This window comes from Equus caballus, chromosome 20 (genome assembly GCF_041296265.1).
Source record: "Equus caballus isolate H_3958 breed thoroughbred chromosome 20, TB-T2T, whole genome shotgun sequence".
NCBI lineage: Eukaryota > Metazoa > Chordata > Mammalia > Perissodactyla > Equidae > Equus > Equus caballus.
The window spans coordinates 52,859,280-52,880,584 of record NC_091703.1 but is presented as its reverse complement, the minus strand read 5'-3'; the positions used below and the strand labels follow the sequence as shown (position 1 = coordinate 52,880,584).

At 38.8% G+C, this 21,305-nt stretch overlaps 1 protein-coding gene across 4 annotated transcripts in view; it reads left to right on the top strand.

Annotated features, from left to right (window-relative positions):
- The window catches only part of PKHD1 (PKHD1 ciliary IPT domain containing fibrocystin/polyductin), a 414,787-nt gene that overhangs the window by 303,159 nt on the left and 90,323 nt on the right, over positions 1-21,305 (top strand). For all 4 annotated transcript variants that reach the window (XR_002802305.2, XM_014734488.3, XM_070244730.1 and 1 more), the window contains one exon: positions 205-362. Coding sequence is in view for 3 of the 4 variants with exons in the window: in XM_014734488.3 (XP_014589974.3) it covers positions 205-362 (158 nt within the window). In the remaining variant the exon portion in view is untranslated. The remainder of the gene's footprint in view (positions 1-204; positions 363-21,305) is intronic.

Here is a 21,305-nt window from a genome sequence, read left to right as displayed (position 1 = left end):
AATATTTGGTTAATAAGGATGTCTTTCTTCTTGACCATATAATTGGGAAATAACATTTTCTATAGAGTTTTATTTCATATTTATGTAACATTATTAATATAAAATCCTGTTGAATTTATTTTTCATAAGGTCAGTACTACCAACACGTTTTCTTTTTGCTGCTTGTCATCAAATGAGAGAGTTGCTTTCTGTCTGTCTTCACAGGAAAGATTTAGGAATACTGGTCTGCCCTGAATTGGATTGTGAAAGCCCAAGAAAGTATCTCTTTAAGGATCTGGATGGGAGAGCCCTGGGTTTGCCTCCACCAGTTTCTGTATTTCCTAAAATCGAGGCTGAATGGACTGGGTCCTTCTTCAACACAGGTCAGTCACATTTGAACTCGAAGCCTCCAGTAGAGGGAGCAGGCATGTGAAGGAGCTGGTTTGGCTGGGTTGTCTAGTGGGAACAGAATGTCCTGGAGAAGAACTGAGTTATAGAGTTGGAGTCTGTGCTAATATGCTGCTCAACTCACCTGTATCACAGGAATGTTGAGTAATGAGGAGATGTCGTGACATCACTGTTGTGCTTTCCAAGAGATTGCCTGTGACTATGTCAAAGGCACAGGTTCCCAACACCCAGCTCTGTGTGCAAGTGAGGAGGACAGTCACCTAACTAGCTCGGTCGCCTAGGCCTGAAGCAGGGCTGAGTGCTCAGCGTTTCACAATGTCTGCCATGTAACCGGCTCCTCTGGCTCCTGAGTCTACCTTTCTCTTGCACCAGGACTTAAAGGCTCTCCCTGTGGAGACCGTGGTTGAGTAGATGGCATGCAGTTTGTCTTCCTTTTCTCCATCTTCTAATTGTCCCCAGGGGCTGTGATCAAAATTTCTTCTTCTTTTCGCTTATACAACCAAAGCCCATTTAGCTATCAATTTTTATAGCTGGAGCCCTGGAGAGATCATCATCTTTCTATTCCACAAACAATAAGATCTGAGTTTCCATTTGAAAATTTCCATTTGAAATTTTCCCTGGCTTTCTTCTGCCTTCAGTGCTTTATTCTTTTCAGACTTCTCTTCTAGTCTCCTTTTCGTCTTTTAAGTTCTGAACATATGAATGTCCCAGGACTATGTCCTCAAATCTATTTTCTTTTCTCCCTAATCATGCTCCCAAATCCAAGGTTGAAATACCATTTAACGCTGATGACTTTCCATTTATATCTCCAGCCTAGACTCGATCCTGAACTTTGGTCTGGTGTATCCAACTGACTCCACTGGGAGGGATAATCGGCCTCTTAGTCTTAACATGCCCCAGATGGGATTCTTGATCTCTGTGCCCATCCGCAACCTGCTTCTTGCCTAGTTGACTATATCTCAGTGATTGGTGCCATCACTCATTATAACCTCATTTAATTTAACAAAATCTAGGTGTGATCCTTTCTTCTTCTTCTTAACCCAGACTCTCCCGCTTCTAACCATCATCATCTCTCACCTGACAAGGGACTAGCCTTCTAACTGATCTTCTTTCTTCCATTCCTGTACCCTATAGTCTATTTTTCACATGATAGCCAGAGTGATCTTTTCAACTTTCCAGTGGCTTTCCATCACCCTCAGAATGAAGTCCAAACGACAAGCCTGTAAGTCTTATAGTGTCTGAGTCCTGCCTACCTCTCTCACTTCGTCTTCTGTGACACCCTTTTACTTACTCATCATGGTCTTACTTCTCCATTAACATGATAAGCTTTTCTCTCCCTCAGGGCCTTTGCAGTGGCTATTTCCTCTGCCTGAAATATCCTGTTCTCACTTTGCAGAGCTAACTCCTTCTGTTCAAATGATAACTCCTCAGAGAAGCCATCCCTGACCAGTCTATCTAAAATAATCATCCCTCCATTATTCTCCAGCCCTGTAATGCCTGCTTTATTTTTTGTTAGAGTTCCATTACTTGAAATTATGTTATAAATGTACTTGTTTAGTTGTTGATTTACTCTTTACCCTTTTAGAAAATGCAAACTTGAGGAGGGCAAGAATTTTGTCCTGTTCATTGTTGTATATTTGGGAAGTGTTCAACAAATGTTTGTTGATGGACTGATCAAGTGAATGAATTATTGATAACCAAAGAGAACATTAATGCTGTTTGCCCCAAACCATTCAAGAACATGAGGAAGAATCTGAGGCCTTCAGGTCATTGGTTTATAAGGATTTATCTGTAACATGGAATCCTGGAACCAAGGTGTTTTTAGGTATCTTTTTATTTGTTTCCACCTTTCTTGCATTTGAATGATTGCTACTTTATAGCATTTGGCATTTAGAGAAGTTTCTACATAAGTCTTTTAAGTATCATACAATTTCATGCTTCAACACTTCGTATTTTTCTTAAATATTTTCATAGGTTGAAGGCTTATCTTTGCAACAGAGTGACAAACTGTGGGGACTACAGCATAGGTTTTAAAAAGTCAGTGCTGAATGCATGGAACATACTGAGTAAATATTCATTTTGTTATGTTGGTTATATCTGTTGATTATAACTGGCAAATTCATTTTTGCACAGAAGAATGAAATTCAAGGAAATGTACTTATTCAGGAAATATGTGCAGAATAATAAGAGAAAAAATGATAGGCAGTTGCTGTCCTATTTACCACTAGACCTACTCAAATAGCCTGCTGTAGTAAGAATCTGTTTTACGTAAAAGTAAGAATTCTGTTTTAAGAATCATCCCTCTGTTGCAGGTGTTTATGCTGTTGAGAAAACATCTTTGTATTTTAAAATAAGTACGTGAATAATTATGGGGCTTGCCTAAACTTGTAGTTTTTGATGAGGATCATATTTCTGTTGAATCAGTAGCAAGGGATATGTGTTCCAGGGTATTGAATGAAAATTACTTTTCAAAAAAGAATAAGGATAGAAGATTGATTGTTTCTTAGTTTTGGTTGCCCCAGAAGCAGACCCTGATACAAGGCTTGGAGTCCAAGTAGTTTATGTGGGGCGTGAACTCAGGAAAGTAGAGAAGTGGGGAGGTGAGACAGGGAAATGAATGAAGCCAGTAGAGGGTATGTTATCAAACTGGGTACCACTGTGGAAGTCAAGTTTGGTAGGGAGTTCAGATCTGGTAGGGAACTCCAGGAGACCATGGGACCATCACCCCAAATTATCCCAGCTAAGCCATGAAGAAGCTAAAGTATTTATACTTCAAATCCTTACTCATCATTGGCTGAGGGATACTTCTGGGTCATTAACCATCCTGCCCTTTGGCTGTCCCTGAACACAGGCCAATTGTGCTCTTTCCTACGACCAGGAAAAACCTTTCTCAGAAGGGAGTCATAGGTTTTTACAGTAGCAGTCTTTGGTGTGCCGAGGGGAGTGCCAAAAACAGAGGTGTGGCATTGAAAATGTCTGTTACAAACAGGAGCTCTAAAATGTCAATCAAATACTCACACTCAGGTGTGAATAATAATATTCTTTTGATGAACTCTTAGGTGGTTACCACATGGTATAAGCACACTGTGTGGGCAAAAACATGCTCTTGCTGCTGGTTGTAATGCTGTATATTTTATTTTTTACCACTCTCTGTCTTGGTTGTGAAACATGATTCAATGGTAAAACTCAAGCAGATATTATAATATTATATACTGTTTATTATCAGTGTGTGGACGAGCATGAGGACATGTGTGAGTGGCTGAAATGCATATAGGAAGGTGTATACGACTGACTGCCTTAAACTCCTGATGTTTGAAAGCTATATAACATTTTAAATGAGATTGCTATGGGTTCCCACTTTAAGGATTCCCACAGTATAATCTGCTGTTTACTGTACTAAAAATACAATCTGTGGCCTCATGCAATAGAGGAGACAACACATAGTAAATGATGCCTTCTGGGTATAAAGGACTGTAGTGTTTTCCTTTGACTTCCAAAATATAAATAGATCCCTTCCCTAATTCAAGTCCCTTTTATTTTTTAAACCATTTTCTTCTATATTACTCTCCAATTCCTGTCTACAATCCGGTGGAAGAGAAAAGCACAAATTTAATCTTAAGAGAATTAGTGTCTGTTTTGTATTTTCCCTCTTCAAGACAAGAATCTGTGATCTTCTGTAAAACAGGGAGAGCAGGGCAGCAAAGATGGACATGGAGACACTGGAACCAACTCTCATATGTATTCTAAATGGTGTGGTTTGACATACCCTTCTGTCCTTTCTTTATTTTATTAACAAAAAGTTAGGAGTCCATTGCCTTTGAGGTTTATTTTCAACTTGAAAAATACAAAACTTATTTGCACCTATAAGTTCACAGGCAAAATTACCCACTCAGATATCCATAGGTCCCAGCATATTGTCATGTACTTCAGCATTAGGAGCAAAAATTATCCCTGTGGATCGGCTGTGAGGAATACTGTGCCAGTGGGTTTTGCTATCTGTGTAATGCAGGGTGTGTAGCCAGGGGAAAAGTGAGCTGTTAATTTTGTTTTGTACTTATCTGTAAGTTTGCATTTGCAGCCAACTTTGAAACATGCGTGGCACTAGAATGTAAGGCAGCTAATCTCAAGCAGGAGATCCTCTAAGAACCATTTGCATTTTATTCTGGAAAGGATGTCTTTTGATTATGGAGGCATCTGATAGTCCCCAAATCCAAAATCATTTATAAAAACAGAGTCTTGAAATTAATATCACATTTGGGTAGGACTAGATAGATACCAGAGCTTCCCAGTCTGGCTTCTTAGTCATTTCCTGTCTGTCCCAGACTACAAGTGGATGGCATCACCTCTCAGACCAGTTCATGCATGTGGCATACCAGTGTTGTAGAAGAGGACTGAGAAATCAGAACTTTAGTTTCAATGGCATTTTACAATTTCTCAGCCATGAAGAAGAAAGCAGAAGGGAGGTAAAACGGAAGCTAGCATTCCTTGAACACCAACACCCTTTACGTGCTAAGTGCTGAAAATGGCATTTTCATTCATTTAGCAAATGCATTTTTAACCACCTATTGTCTACCAGTGCCTTTCCAAGGATGGGAACCATAGTTGTGAACAGGACACATTCCTGCTTTCATCAAACTTATGTTCCAGTGTGTATATATATATATATATATTAATAAAAATATGCCAACAGTGATGACAGCTATGAAGAAGATAAAAGAGAGTTTGGGGCTAGAGAGGTAGTTTGAGCTGTGTGTGTGTGTGTGTGTGTGTGTGTGTGTGTGTGTAATGAAGTTATTTGAAATAGAGTTACATTTCAAATGAGTCCTGAATGAGAAGCAAGGAGTCACTGCTCTGAGCAGAGGGAGGAGGTTTCCACAGAGAGGGACCAGCCAGAGCAGGGGCTCTGAGACAAGAATGGCCTCAGTATGTCTCTGGAGTGGGTGGAAAGGAGACCAGTGCAACTGGTGTGCAGTTAATGAGAGGGGGAGTCATTGGAGGCAGCCAGGAGCCAGCTCCTTTATAGGCCAGAGTAACTGAACAGGATGGTGTTGGAGGGTTTTAAGAAGGGTGATGGCAGGATTTTATTCATTCTCTGGAAAGATCATACAGGCTGCTGTGGAGCACGTGGATAATGGGTGGGAGCAAGACTGGGACCAGGCCATGCAGTTAGGAAGCTGAAGAGAAGTGGGCTCTAGAGATGTGCGAGTGCCTGAGTGGTCCACTAACCTGTGTTGGCACACAAACTCTCGCACCAGTCTACAACGAGATAATGACAGAAATGTATCATTTAGAAACAGCATTTTGACAGAGTAATTTTATGTCTGTTGAATCTAATAAATAAAACCTAGGGCTTTTATTTTTTATGTCTAATTGGTCTGATAATTTATATTGTATTTTGAAAAGAATTGGTCCTCGGTAGACTATACATTTTTAAACAAACAAAACGAAACAGAAACCTTTGTTCTCCTGCCAATAAATTTGGTACGCTTAGAACAGTGGCTCCCAACTGGCTTATCATTCGAATAATCTAGAACATTAAACATTCATTTGCATGTTGGGGGGATTTTGAGTCAATAGATGTGTGTGAGGCCCAGGTGTTTGTGTTTAAAAACAGACACACACACACACACACACACACACAGCCTCCTCAAGTGATTCTGCTGTGCTAAGGTTTGAGAATCCCTATTCTAGAGTTATATACGCCCTTTGAAGTAAGTAGGATGTTAAGACAACAATTAATATTTTTAATATAAAAAGTGGGCAGTTTCAATTTCTCATGAAAAGTCAAGAGTTAGCTCTCTGTGCCAAATACCAACAGACATAAACATACTTGTTATATACACACTGGATGTATTCTGAAAGGGAAAAGACCATTGACTAAAAAGATACACAAGTATTTACGATCTAAATTGTCTTTGGATAATAAGAATACATTAAGCCTTTTTTTTAACATAGATTCTTTTTCCTAGTATTGAAGTGAGTTGAATGACCTCAAATTGTTACTTTCATAATACATCGCTGGATAAAAATGGGTTCAATGCTAAGTTTATTTTTTAAATTCTACATTGACTCATTATATTAGAAACCTGAACTCACGATAAGCTTTTCCCACACTTGCCTGACCTCATTCCCAGCAAAGGACTGTGGCCTGAGCAGGACTTCTGACCAAAGCCACTTCGGGGCAGGTGCGAGTTTCCCATTCTTTACCGTGAAAGGGGGAGAAACATTTTTCAAATTGTGTTACTTCTTGGACAATTCTTGAGAAAGAAAGTTATAAACCGTTGTAGAGACCTTAACAGTGACTGGCCTCAAATCAAAAATAAGAGATTAGCTTGATAAAAAAGCAAATAAAGCTGGCATTTGACTGTCAGCCATGGAATGATGAAGTGGTTTCTAGCTGAATAATGGGAACGCTCCAGTAATGTGGAGACGGAGGCTCGGCTGCTTGACAAACAGAGAGTGGCTAGCATTTTCTCAATTTTTTGTCGCTAGATCTTGAAATGTGTCTTTTCTTTAAGCTTTCTAGGCTTCCCTTTCTTCCCATTTGTCCTGGGAATGACAGCAAGATGGTATTATAAAACGGGAGCGGGAGAGGGAGGGAGGAAATAAGGGGAGAGAATGGAGAGAGGAAACGGTTGTTAGAAAATTTGTCTGCCAGTATCTGTGCTGGCAGAGGTCTTTTTCTTCTAGCTAGAGGGGGAAATACCATTCTCTTTTCCCAAGCAATTATAGGCCCCAAAGATTGAAACTTGGTATATAGCTCTTTAATCTCAGCAGATATTTATGGTTAAACATTAGACTTTTAGGATTCCAGATGTCAGGGTATTAAAATATAAAGGCACAGTGGAGTCTCAGAAAATATTAGACTCTTTGGGATATGTGGCTGTGGGGATTTCTATCCCAAGCAGAGGAGGATAAAGCTTCCGGTAATACTTTGTAAGACCCAGAGACACCTCTCCGTCACCTCATTCTCTCGCTCTGCCGTGACTGGCCTGGTCTCCAGGCAGTGAATGGCATAACAGCGTTTGATTGCATTTGAAATAGTCCATACTGTGAAGTGGAATGATTTTCGTGTGTGATTTGTAAAGGATGATGTGAAGAGGCATCTGATCCACGGGAGCAATTTCCTTTTCCTTTCTTCAATCTAGATATTTTATTCCTGTGATTATCTCGTTCCTCAAATCTCCTGTTAAAATCTAATACTTCTTGAGTATCTGCCATGTTTCTGACTCTGTCTAAGACCTTCAGATGAATTATCTCATTTAATGCCACCAACAGGCTCTCCCCATGAGAGAAATCTTCCTATTGCCTCCATCTCATAGATGTGGAAACTGATATAGAGACATTAGATAACTTGCCCAAGTCACATGACTAATAGAAGATTCGAGACTGAACCTATGTTTTTCATCCCCTGCTGTACTGTACGTGCTACCCTCCTTCTGTTTTCTTCCTTCTTTCTCTATATTCTCAGATGTTAGCTCTTAGATCTATCAGCTTTCTCACACACAAAGCTCTGTCTACACAGAACAAAGAAAAGTGAGACTGTGTAATTATTCCAGCAATTATCCACCCCAACTAGCAATAATAATAGTTACCATTTATCTAGCATATTCCATGTGCCAGGCATTATGCTAAGTGGTTCATAAACATTCCCATTTATCCTTTCAACAACCTTAACATGTAAGGATTATTATCCCATTTCAGCATTTGAAGAAATAGGGGTTTAGAGAAGTTAACTAATTTTTCATGGTCCCACAGCTAGAATGTGCAGAACCAAGATTTAAATCTCTATTTGTCTGACTCCACAGTCTGGGCTCGTAACCACTTCTAGATAATTATCATCATGTGGTCTGAATCATCTGGTGGGGTGCAGTACAGAGATATATTTAACAGAATAATTCACATATTTCCACTTTATATGGTAGTAAATAGATTTTTAGATTTTAAAAAATAACTGTCAATTACTGTAAGGCAATTACAAAGGCAACGTAATAACCACAAAAAACTTCATTTGCATTCTCTTCTTCATATGCATGTGTAGCCCTCTTCCACCATGAACGAACTAAATGGACTTAGCCAGGAAAAGCATTTTGCCGGTGGTAACCACTGGAGGTTGTGTGATGAGGGTGGAATGGAAGCTTTGGCCATGAGATCAAAAATTTATTACGGGAATTTACCTGTAGCTTCCTCTTTCCCTCGATGCATTGATGTAGGGTTTTTTTTTTTTTTTTTTTGCAACTTAGACAAATGTTTATGGAGTGCCCAGCGAGAACAAAGCACTATATACTCTTAGAAGTGACATCAAGGTAGATAAGAAACCATTCCTGCCCTTATGTGTCGGGGTAGAACGTCCATGTTACAAAAAGGAGAAAAGTAGTTGGTATAAAATTGGCACAAAGGACACTGGAGAGATCACGTATAGTGAGGGATAGAGACAAAGGCTCTAGAAAGGAATGGAATTTGCCATGAGCCTAGGCCATTGGGTAAAGCTTTAAAGGGCGTATATGAAAGAGGCAAGTAAAAGAGTTGTGTTTAGAAGCAGCAGACACAGGGTTGTCCTCTGTGTTGCAGCATAGCAGCCTCCTGTGGAATGTTCCCTGGCTTCTACATGCAGTTGAGTCTCTGACTCTTTATATCGTTGCTTTTCTTATCATTCAGTTCCATCAGAACACATCTCATGCTCCCCTGCCATTGCCTGACAAGCCTGCCTACTCACCAGACTGTGAGTACCTTGAAGGCAAACATCTTGGAAGTTTTAGTATAATCTCTGGAACATAATATATGCTCAGTAAATGTTTGCTGAATGAGGGAATAAATGGGTGAATAAATGACTGAAAAAGTCAAGAATTCAAATTTAGTTTGCTAGTCAACTATTCCACAAAGTAAATTTTCTGGATATACTTCATGTACATTTGTTTTAGCATTGTCAAAGAATGTTCCCCATTCACTAATCTCAGGAGATTCTGGAAAATGTGACCCTTGGACAAATAAATGTTGAAAACTCTGACTATTCCCATTTTGGAGATTCACCATGTGCATTAAAATATTAAAGTTTCTGGGGCCAGCCTGGTGGCGCAGCGGTTAAGTTTGCACGTTCTGCGTCTCGGCGGCCCAGAGTTCACAGGTTCAGATCCCGGTGCAGACATGGCACTGCTTGTCAAGCCATGCTGTGGCAGGTGTACCACATATAGAGTAGAGGAAGATGGGCATGGATGTTAGCTCAGGGCCAGCCTTCCTCAGCAAAAAAAGGAGGATTGGCAATAGTTAACTCAGGGATAATCTTCCTCAAAAAAAAAATAATTAAAGTTTCTGATAAGTCCTGCAATTAAATTAAAAAACACTATTTAAATTTGTGTTATCCAGTATTTCTCAAACTTTTTAGCTAGAGAATACTTGTTCTTACTACACATTAGTGTCCCTTAGAATTAGTACTGCAGAATGAATTTTGGAAATATTGCCTCATGTTAATCCATTAGTTTGCAGGAATACGTGCCAGTTGGAAAGAGATAAAATTACAGCATCTTTCACTTGGATGGTTCCCTGAAGGTCAACCTGTTCCACTTCCCATTCATTGCATAGATGGCCTCTACCTGTAACTTTCCCAGGAAGTGGGCCTGCTCTCCCTTATGACTGCCTAAGATATTTTGAACAATTTCGATTGTTAGGATGATCTTTCTATGATTTCTACCCAGTGACCTAGTTTGCCTTCTGGTGTGGCAGAGTATGACTCTAATTCTTTCCATATTACAGCCTTTTCCATATTCAGAGACAGTAAAATAGTGATCTTATAATAACCCCATATGCCTCTTCCAAGCACAGATATTCTAAGTTCCCTCTGTTAGTCAGCATATAACAGCTTGCTTTTTAGATCTTCACTTTCCTGACGGGCTTATTATTTTTTTTAGCACTCAATTCATATTTATTGAGTCTTAAAAAAATTTAAATTGTGGTATAAAACACATAGCATAAAATTTGCCATCTTAACCATTTTTAAATGTACCGTTCAGTGGTGTTAAGTATATTCACAATGCTGTGAAACAGGATTCTAGAACTTTGTCATCTTGCCAAACTGAAATTCTGCGTCTATTAAACAACTCCCCTTTTCTCCCTCCCCCTAGCCTCTGGCAACCTCCATTTGTCTTTCCGTTTCTATGAATTTGGCTACTTTAGATACCTCATATAAGCAGAATCATGGTATTTGCCTTTTTGTGACCGGCTTATTTCACTTAATATAATGTTCTAATGATTATTCCGTGTTGTTGCATGTGTCAGGATTTTCTTCCTTTTTAAAGCTGAGTAATATTTCATTGTATTTATATACCACATTTTCTTTATCTGTTCATCCATTGATGAACATTTAGGTTGTTTCCATGTCTTAAATAATACTGCAATGAATATGGGGGTGCAAATATCTTTCAAAATCTTGCTTTCAGTTCTTTTTGGATATATACCCAGAAATGAGATTGCTAGATCTTATGGTAGTTCTATTTTTAAGTTTTTGAGGAACCTCTATATGTTTTCCATGGCAGCTGTACCATTTTGTACTCCCAACTATAGTGCACAAGAGTTCCAGTTTCTCCACATCCTCACTGACGCTTGTTATTTTCCATTTTGGGTTTTTGGGTTGTTTTCAATAGTAGCTATCCTAATGCGTGAGAGGCGGTATCTTATCATGGTTTTGATTTGTGTTTCTCTAATGATTAGTGATGGTGAGCATCTTTTCGTATGTTTGTTGGCCATGTGTGTATCATTTTTGGAGAAATGTCTATCCATATCCTTTGCCCATTCTTTGATCAGGTTATTTGTTTTACTACTGCTCTTGCTGAGTTGTAGGAGTTCTTGATATATTCTGGATGTTAATCCTTTGTCAGATACATGATTTTCAAACATTTTCTCTCATTCCATAAGTTGCCTTTTCACTCTGTTGATTTTGTCCTTTGGTGCAAAGAAGTATCAATTTTTTAAAAAAAAGGAAGCTACATAGTCTTCACAATTGTTATTCTTCATGGCAGCCACATCATCCTTCCACCCAGTAAAACAGAAGCATCACGATTTACGTAACCATTCCTCTATTATGGAACATTATTTCTCGTTCTAGATAATGCCATGAAAATAGTTTGTGCAGAAGTCTTTTCCCCTTTCTTCTTTGTGATTGTTTCTGTAGAATTTATGTTGCCGGAAGTAAAATTAGCAGATGAATTAATATGAGCATTTTATAGTTCTTGATACTTGTTGCTAAATTTCTTTTTTTTTAAATTGAAGTATAGTTGACATACATAGATTGGCCTATTTTTTACATTCTTAAGTTTATCAATGAATTTTTTCAAAATGTAGAAACTAGAGCATTACCTATCCAAAAGAGAATTGTCCAATACAAATGAAACTGCAAGCCACAAGTGTAATGTAAATTTTCTAGTGGACAGGGTAAAAAAGAAAAAAGAAACAGATAAAATTAAATTTAATAATATATTTTATTTAATCTAATGTATTCAAAATATTATCATGTTAAGATTAATCAATATAAAATTATTGAGATATTTTGCATTTTTATACTATGTCTGAAATTTTGTTTGTATTTTATAGTTACAGCATATCTCAATTCAGAAACTACATTTTCATCAGAAATATTTGATCTGTACCTAGATTTCATACTTTACAATTGAAAAATTAGATTCATGGATAGGAATTGTTTCAAATATACCTAAACATTTTCCAATAACTAATCAGTTTTGCACTTTAAATTATACTAAATTAAAATGATGTGCAATTTAAAATTTAGTCCTTCTGTTGCACTAGTCATATTCCAAGGGCTAAACAGCTACATATAGCTATGGGTACCACATGGATATCTTTCTCCCCTTGTTTTGGAGGGAAAAATACTGCAGAGAAATGATATTTTTTAAACCTATGTGCTAGACTCTATTTATCACTGTTTAATTCCATTTTATAAGTCATTTTTATAGGTCATCAGATGCATCTTGGGTTTCTAGGATTAGAAACTAACTCCAGAATTAGAAACCATTCTAGAGACCAGCTAATTGATTCAGGGCATATAACTCAGTCAGTAAAAGAAAGAAGTTGCCTAACCCTGATTATCTGCCACTTGCAGGAGCTACTGTTTACATACCCAGTCCTCCAAACAAAGCATCAAGGTTTTCCGAGACCAGGAATTTTACTACTCAAGTTAGTGACTCCTTGTTGAGAAGTCTATTCATATTTCTATGCTTTGTTATATGAGAAGCAGTAACATCAATGTTCCACAAGAGGGGCTATTTTTGAATACCTGTAACTAAACGAAATGACTTAACTATTTGCTATGATAATATACTGGCTCCCTCTTTCCTCTTTCTCTTTTTCATTTTCTTTTCTTTCTTTCTTGTTCCAGCTCCCTATCCCTTGGATTATTTCCAGAACTTCATTGAATAGTAAACTGTGTTCCTATTCTTTAAGTTTTAATAATGGGGGAATCCTGCACCGCTGTTTTTTTCTTTGATACAATAGTATTGAAAGATTTAGGAGGCAGAAGCTCAAACTCTAGCTTATTTTATGCCTAAAGGCAGATGGATATTTGTCTATTTGATTATTTTATATTTTTGTATATGTGTGCGTGAGCGTATTTCAATGGAAGGAAATACCAATAAATAGCATGTCCTACCGATAAATAAAACACTTGTGCCTTACCAATGGGTAACAAACAATTTTATAGTTGAGCCCTTCTCATTTCAATATTAAAGCTCTGAAAGATTCTTTGATCTAGTTTTCAATTGTTTCTCCACATACTTTGCACACTCACTAGATGTAAAAAACCAATACTATATTGTGACAGTTTGAATGTAATCATTAAAAATATCCTAGAAATAGATATATGGAAGGAATAAAAATTTTAAAAGGTCAGAAATAGATCCAAATGCATTTGAGTATTTAGTTTATAACAAAGATGACATTTTAAGCCATGGGGAAATAAGAATTATCCAATCAACGATGTTGAGGCATTTGACTAATCAGTCAGGAAAAAAATTTAAGAATTCATATATTTTTCTTTATAAAAGTAAATCCTATCAGGATTAAAGATAAAAAATGAATTTATAGAATTACCAGAAAATATTGGTTAAGTTATACACTCAGAGTTATGGAGGTCTTTCTTAGCATGAATCAAAATCTAGGATAAATATGTAAATACTTGATAAATTTGACTATATAAAAATTAAAAAGTTCTTCAGAGAATATTAAAAACTAAACTAAAAAACTAGGAAAAAGTTTGCAACTCATATAGGAAAGAGCCAATTTCCTTAATATACCAAAAAATTCTTACTAATATTTAAGAAGAAAAAGGAACAAACCAACTCAAAAAATATTCAAAGGATTCCAAAATGAATTTCACAGAGAAATAAATACAAATGTCACTAAATATACAAAAAGCCCAATTTCTCTCATAGCCAAAGTGCAAGTTAAGAGCTCTTACACTGAGTCAAGCTGCCTGGAATGTGTCCACTTCCTACCCGTGCAACTCCAAGTGTGTTTCTTATCCTCTCAGAGCCTCCGTTTCTTCATTTAGGAAGTGTAGACATTAATAAAGTATAGTCATATGATTACAGTAAGGATTAAAAGAGATAAGCTCCATAAAAGTGTCCACCACTACTACTAAGAGAATAATCATACTATTATAATTACTATTCATATTTTTATTTTAGCAATCATATTGGAAATGATGAGAAGTGTGACCATTTCAGTGGTAGGAAGTGTGGGGAAACAGTTCTCTAATGTCACTTGCTGCAGCCTCCTGGCATCTGGCAACCGTCTAAGGACCTCTCCCCAGACTCAGCGACTCCACTTTTAAGAAATTATCGTAAAGATTTTTGTTGAATGAATAAACACAATAGTAAAACATACACAATGAAAAGGAAAAGACTTCTGCCTCTTACGCTCTGCTATCCTGATCCTCACTGCTACTGCTCAGAGGGAGCCATGGAGAAGTTGCCATTTTTTAAAGTCATGTATATGTATTACTTATTTTAATAAGAATAATGATAGTAAAACTCATTTATATAACAAATGAGAATCCTGAAAAATGAGTTGGTTATTATGTAAAGCATGTCAAGAAAAGGGACACAGAAGAAAAGAAATTTTCCTAGACCTGGAAGCCAATCTTTGTACTATGGAATTAGAGACTCCCTGTAGGACCCAATTCCAATTTGCTTAACTCCCTCACAGGAGAAATATTAATAAAAATTGAATATAAGTTTCTGAAAGTAATTGCCATGGAGAAAGGGAGTTGAAGCTGATTTTTTTATGTGCTGTGGATAATAATCTCTTTCCTTTTGGGTGATGTTGGTAAGATGCAACTTTCCTTGATCATTGCCCATGTGGAAACGAGCCATTCTCCACATTGAGGCCCTAATTCTCTCTTTCCACTTGAATACTTTGGAGGCGAAGGAGCAGATCCTAGAGCTACAAGAGACACAATGCGTATAAAACACTTAGCTCCACGCCTGGCTCAGAATAAGCACTAAGTAAATACTAGTGACCACTATTTCATTGGCGCCACTACTGTCATTTATCATGGCTCTAGGTGGGGCAATGGCTTGAACAGTTAGACCATCATATCTTAACTGGTTCTTGTATTAGTTTTCTATTGCTGCCATAACAAATTATTACACATTTAGTGGCTTAAAACAACACTCATGTATTATCTCATAGTTCTGCAGATCAGAAGTCTGGTAGATTTGGCTGGTTTCTCTGCTTTAAGTCTCTTAAGGCCAAAATCAAGATGTTGGTGGTTCTGCTTTCCTTTCTGGAGTCTCTAGGAATGAATTTGTTCCCAATCTCACCCAGGGACTTGGCCAAATTCAGTTCCATGTGATTGTAGGCCTGAGGCCCCCATTTTCTTGCTTGCTATAGACTGGTTGGGGGGGGGGAGTCCTGCTCAGCTTCTACGGCTGCTCACTTGCCTGACTTGTGATCTCCTTCACTTTCAAAGCCAGCAATGACGGATTGCGTCCCTCTCATGCCTTGAATCTCTGCTGCCCTCTCTTCTGCTGCATCTCTCTGATTCTAGCCAGAGAAAGTTCTTTGCTTTTAAGGGTTTGTAGGGTTGGATTGGACCTACCCAGAATATTTCCTCACTTTAAGAGCCATAACCTTAATCACATTGGCAAAGTCCTTTAGCCATAGTCACATGTTCAGGATTAGAGCATAAACATCATTGAGAGGTTATTATTCAGCCTACCATAGTTCTTTGCAAGGCCTTCGTTTTAGTTGTGGAAGGTGAAAGAATAAGAAATAAGAGGTATTAAGTTGGAATACTGATGCTACCTCTGAAAGATTTCTTCTCTCTCAGGAAAGAAGTAAGACCTAGTTTATCTTGTTTCAGAGCTATTGTAGAAATGTGAAGGATTTCACATCCACTCTGCAGGGTGAATGTCAGGTTTTGATGGAAAAATTATCAGTATAACCTGATTTATTTGCCTGATTATGTAACATTATCATTGTTAACCTGATTTTTGTCTCATTTTTATTACAAGTTGAGGCAAGAAAATATTTTATTTTGATATGCATTGAAATATGTATTTTACACATGTATTTTAAATATGACTGTTTACTATAAACTCTTTGCTATATTTATTTACTATGCTATTGCTTCTAAATACATCCAGCATTTGCCTCGTCCACCAATTGCCCTTGAGTTAAGGGAACCAGAATTTAGGCATTAGAAGCTCCTACATGTCCAGTGTCTGATGATGCTTGGTGACACAAATGCGACCTTCTATAATAAAGGAAAGCAGCTCATTGTCCCTGGCTCTCTCAGACACATCTATGGCCCACCCAAATAGCTGAGTAGGAGCTTGCAAAAGCTTAGATGAGGGAACACTGCATTCTGCAGCAATTAATTTTGCAGAGGAAGCAGTCTGTTTAAAGATGCCTGCAGCACTCACTAAAATGGGGGCTGTTTTTCAAGGCCACCAGAGCTGCAGTGGGCTCAGGCTGGCTAATCAACAAAACAACAATGCTAAAATATGGTCTCCTGGGTTTTGCAAAAGAAGGGACTAGAGAGGCAATGAATTATGCTCACCTGCTAGAGCTGGGTGAAGACTGTAATTGTTTAGCCCCCTAGCACTACCCTGCAAGGGTTAAAATGACAGAGATATTAGTTGGCCATGGCTAAAATTGTTGGTTTGAAGCTCTCGGCAATACACAGACTGTTATTTACCGGACTTGGTCGATTTACTTCTTAATGCAATAATGACCTGTGAAATGAAACGTGAGCTAGACAATTGTTCCTCATTGTTTCCAGTAAAACATCCTTTCATACCCCATTAAACCACCATTAATTCCATATGAAAGAGAGTCACGCACAAGCACCCGATGGTCTCTTTCTTTCTCGGACTTTCTTGCCCCCATGCTCCTGTTTTATTTTTCTTCTTTTTCTTTGTATTTTTCCTTTTCTTCCTCTTTTCCTCCATTTCTCCAAATGGAACATAGACATATGGGGTCCATGGTGGGAAATTCCTTTGAAGGTCATGCTGAGTTACAGTTGTTCCAAAACAGGGGCAAGGTTTCAAGGCAAGGCTCTCCGTTTGCCTTGGACATGAAAATAGCTACAGAAACAGAAAAGTTTTTAAAAACAAGGAGCAATTGTTTAGTCTTGTTTAAAAAAGATCCAGATACCCATTCCAGAGGAGTAGGCACGCATGCTTCCACACTGGTTGCTGAATAACCACTGCTGGGGAAGGACGCTAACCAGTGAATGGGTGAAGCACCTTCACCAGCCTGGGGAGTGGTCCTTCCCACAGCAGGAACACGCATGGATCACAGGAAGCCCCCTGTTTTCCAGGAGCCTGATTAGTTTTGAACCTTTTCCCCTTCTCCCTGGACCTATTCTAACTTCTTAATAACTAACAGCCCAACCAAGATGCGCTGAGCTACGTGGCATGAAATGTGCTTCTGTAGCATTCCTTCTCTCTGACCCTTTTCTCCCTACAACCTCATAGCTGGGCTTGTCTTAATTTCCTTCACTGTGTGATTGGAATGTTTGGCTATCCATTTCGCCTCTTGCTGTTTGCATGCTCATGGTATCACTTTAATTCCTGCCTCTGTGGTCACATCGTCTTCTCTTCTGTAGCCAAATGGTCCTCAGCTTCCTTCTTATGAGGACACCTGTGATTATATTTAGAGCCCATCTGGATAATACAAGATACTCTCCCCATCTCAAGATCCTTATTCACATCTGCAAAGTCTCTTTTGCCATATAAGGCAATGTTCTGAGGATTAAGATATGGACATCTTAGGGCCATTCTTCAGACTAACATACTCGGTGATTCTGAGATTCCAAAATTGGAATCCGGAAAGTCCAGATTCAGTGATTTAGTATATTTTTCCACCTTTCTCCTATTGAGAGGGATGAAGGAAAAAGGGGAAAGAAAATGTCCTGATTTTCCTAAGTTACTCTTGATCACACACACTCACAACAGAGCCAAAATAACATCGCACCATCATTTTTTTTAATATCCTTTTTTATTTTCATTTCCAGTTTTGGAGGAAGGTTTATCATGACCATTTGAAATTCTCAACCATTGATTTCCCATCTCTCTCCAAATTGTTCCACTCGAACTTGAATTGTTCTTGGATAGTCAGTCGTTTTACGGGTATAATCTCCAGCACTGGTCTCTATGATAGCACCTAGTAATTAGAAAGTGTAGTAAATTCTCCATATTACCACCTCCAGACATGGCCATGCCTGTTGGCGAATGGATGCTGTGGGAGGTTGAGCACTCACAAGGATTTTCTCTATTTTTGTGACAAGGAGAAAGGCCATTTAGACCTACCAAATGAACTTACTCCTGAATCTGTTGTAAAAAAGCGTTCATTGCCTCACCCTTTTCTAGAACTTTCCTGTTGAAAACATATCTGGTGTTGCCCGCAGCCGCAAAGGGCAAGGAATGGCAGGTACCACCAAGGCTACTTGGTTGTTTAAGCAAAGTTTATTGATAGAGGGAAACAGAACAAGGAGCAGGGATAAAAGGGAACAACAAATCGGTACCTACAACATCCACACCGCAATCAGCCGGGGAAGTCCCAATAGTTTGTATGGCAGGTGGGAGTGCCGATTGTTCACGTCTGAGGCAAAGCCTCCTTTCCTCAGTGAGACTTCCGATTGTTCTATGCCTGTGACTCCCTTTTATCCTAAGGTTTCTCTGGGTTCTGACTCAGGGTTTTAGACATTTGAATATTTAGAGTTATTTCTTCTTGTTCCCACAGATGGGATGTTTCTAAACTCCTATCAGGTGCCCGTCAGGGTGGCCAGCTCAGACAAGGAACATGACGCAGGACATATTTTTTGTAACTTGTGTCGTAGAGTCAAGGCCAAAGTGGCCATCTTTGGCCCTGAGCCCAGACACATTCCTCTGTGTGGGGCCCAGGCCCAGCATCCTTGGAAGGTCGGGGGGGGGGGGGGTCAATGAACTCTGTACATCTGGCATTTCACTATTTGCAGCTGATATCATGGAGGTTCTAGGAGCAAAATCACTCCTTTACAATCATCCAGTCCTAACAGACCAGACTCTTAGTCTCTTTTCAAGTCAGTATTTTTCCCCCATATTAGAATGCCTTTTAATAAAAAGTTAATTAAAAAAGAAATCAGTAATTAGTGAAGTAAATAAATGATTAATGGCTCATTTAAGACAAGTTTCTTTTTTTTTTAAAGAAAGAAAAAACAATCGAGAGTAACCCTTTACTGTTCAGACTGGGCCTATTCCTGTGGCTATTCCATCTTTTGCGATTTCCTGAGGGCCTACATGTCCTTCAAGGGGATATCCTCTCCACTCCAGGAAGAAATGACCTCTTCCTCCTCAGACAACCTTGGAACTTACCTGTGAAGTTGTCATTCATGTTACGTTTTGCTTAGAATCGTTGATCATGTTAGTGTGGGGCTGTGACTTCTTTCCCCAATTTGATTATAACTTCCTGGACAGCAAAACAGATTTATTATGCTGATCTTAGTCTAGTTTAGCCAATATGTATCAATTCTCTATTACAACATAATAATCATTACTGCTGTTACAGTAGCTTCCATTTACTGAGTAGCTCTTACATGCTAGATATTGTGTTAAGTGCTTTATATATCATCTCCTTACAATAAGTTGGGAAGTAAGTCTCATTTTCATCATACTAAATATGATGACACTGAGGCTCACAGAGCTTAGGAACTTTGTTTAAGATGATTTGTCAAGTAGTAAATCCAGGATTTACGTCCAGGGCTGTCTGAACTCAGTGTGTGTGCTTTTTGCTTGCTGCCCATAACCCTTCCTGTATGTAGGCTGTCTGGGGAATCATGTATAAGTGATAGTCATCTTAGACCCTCAAGGAGATAGCAATTTAGTGTGATAATCCAAGTACCTGACTGTAATGTGAAACAATATAAGATAAGCACCTACAAAGACATAAATAGTACTCTGAGTATACTGGATGGGTGGGATTTTGACAGAAGGAAGAAGGAATATCCCATATTGAGGCAAGAATAAAGGACACAGAGCTCACAAGGTGTGGGAGATTTTCATTTGATTGTCAAAGGGAAACACGTTGAGAAGAAATGGAGAGCAGAGCCATATTTTGAGAGAGCCTTGAATGCCAGACAAAAGTACTTCTGTTTACTTCAAAAGCTGTTGAGGAGAGCTGTTGAGTTTGAAGGATTCAGAATAGAGGAGGAGCTGGTAGAAAGTTGTACTTTAGAGAGACTACCCAGGCTGCAGGAAGCAGGGTGAAGTTTGGGTTGGACATGGACCAAATGCAAAGACTTGTTAGGACTCTGTCTCAATTGTTTAGATTTAGAGGAAGTGCATTGAGGATCTGGAGGAGATTGTTGGCAATCATAATGTAGGGGATAGTTCAGATCAACGAAAGACACAAGAGAGGAAATGGAAAGGACTTGCTTCCTCCTGACTGTTGGGGACTGATGAGGGGAAGTCAGCAGTGACTCTGGTGTCCATAGGCAGCATGTCTTGGGGAATGGAGGTTCCAGTAGCAGATATGGGGAAGTAAGAAAGAAGAGGATGATTGCCTGAGCTTTGCCATTAGTGACTTTGGGGTGTTCACTACATGGGAGAAGAGATATCCAGAGATCCAGCTGGTGGCTGGACTCTCTGGGATTAGAGACTGGGAGATAAATTACAGCTAGAGATAAAATCGAAAGTCATCTGAAATTAGGTGGTAGATGAAACAATAGGGCAAAGAAGATTGCTAAAGAAAGGAGAAAGAAAATAAGCTGAAGCCAGAACTTTGGGGAATGCATGGCATTGAGGAGAGCCTTTGCATGAAAGTGTGCAAGCAGGTAGATGATGCCTAATATTTTACTGTTTGTCAGAGATGAGAGGGCACAAAGGTAGGACTACCTCTGTGGGAGCAAATGCTCTCATTGTGTGCTCACTTGCTGGGTTCTGAGATGTGTTAAGGGAGACAATTATTGGTGACAAAGATGGGGGGGTGTCACCTAATGAGAGGAGAAGCTGGGCCAGTCCTGTTCATCGATGGAGAAAGTAGGTGCAAATACAATGTGACTTCAGGGATTGGTTCACCCAGGGCCTTGCTGACTCACCCAAATACTTCCCCTACCCATGCTGCTTCTCCTTTCTAGCCTGAAACTGCTACCTTTACTGCCAGAGGTTTCCATTCAGAAAGTCAGTGTTGAGATGTGCACATTCATTCATTCCTTCATTCACTCAGCAGGTATTTATTGGGCAGCTATTGTGTGCCAAGTATTGTGATAAAGCTGAGTGTTCAACATGACATAAGTCCTGCCCTCATATCTTATTAGGGAAAGTAAACAGCAAGAGACAAATATATATATAAATATATATATATATAGAGAGAGAGAGAGAGAGAGAGACAAATATATACTTATATATATGATAAATGCGATAAAGAAG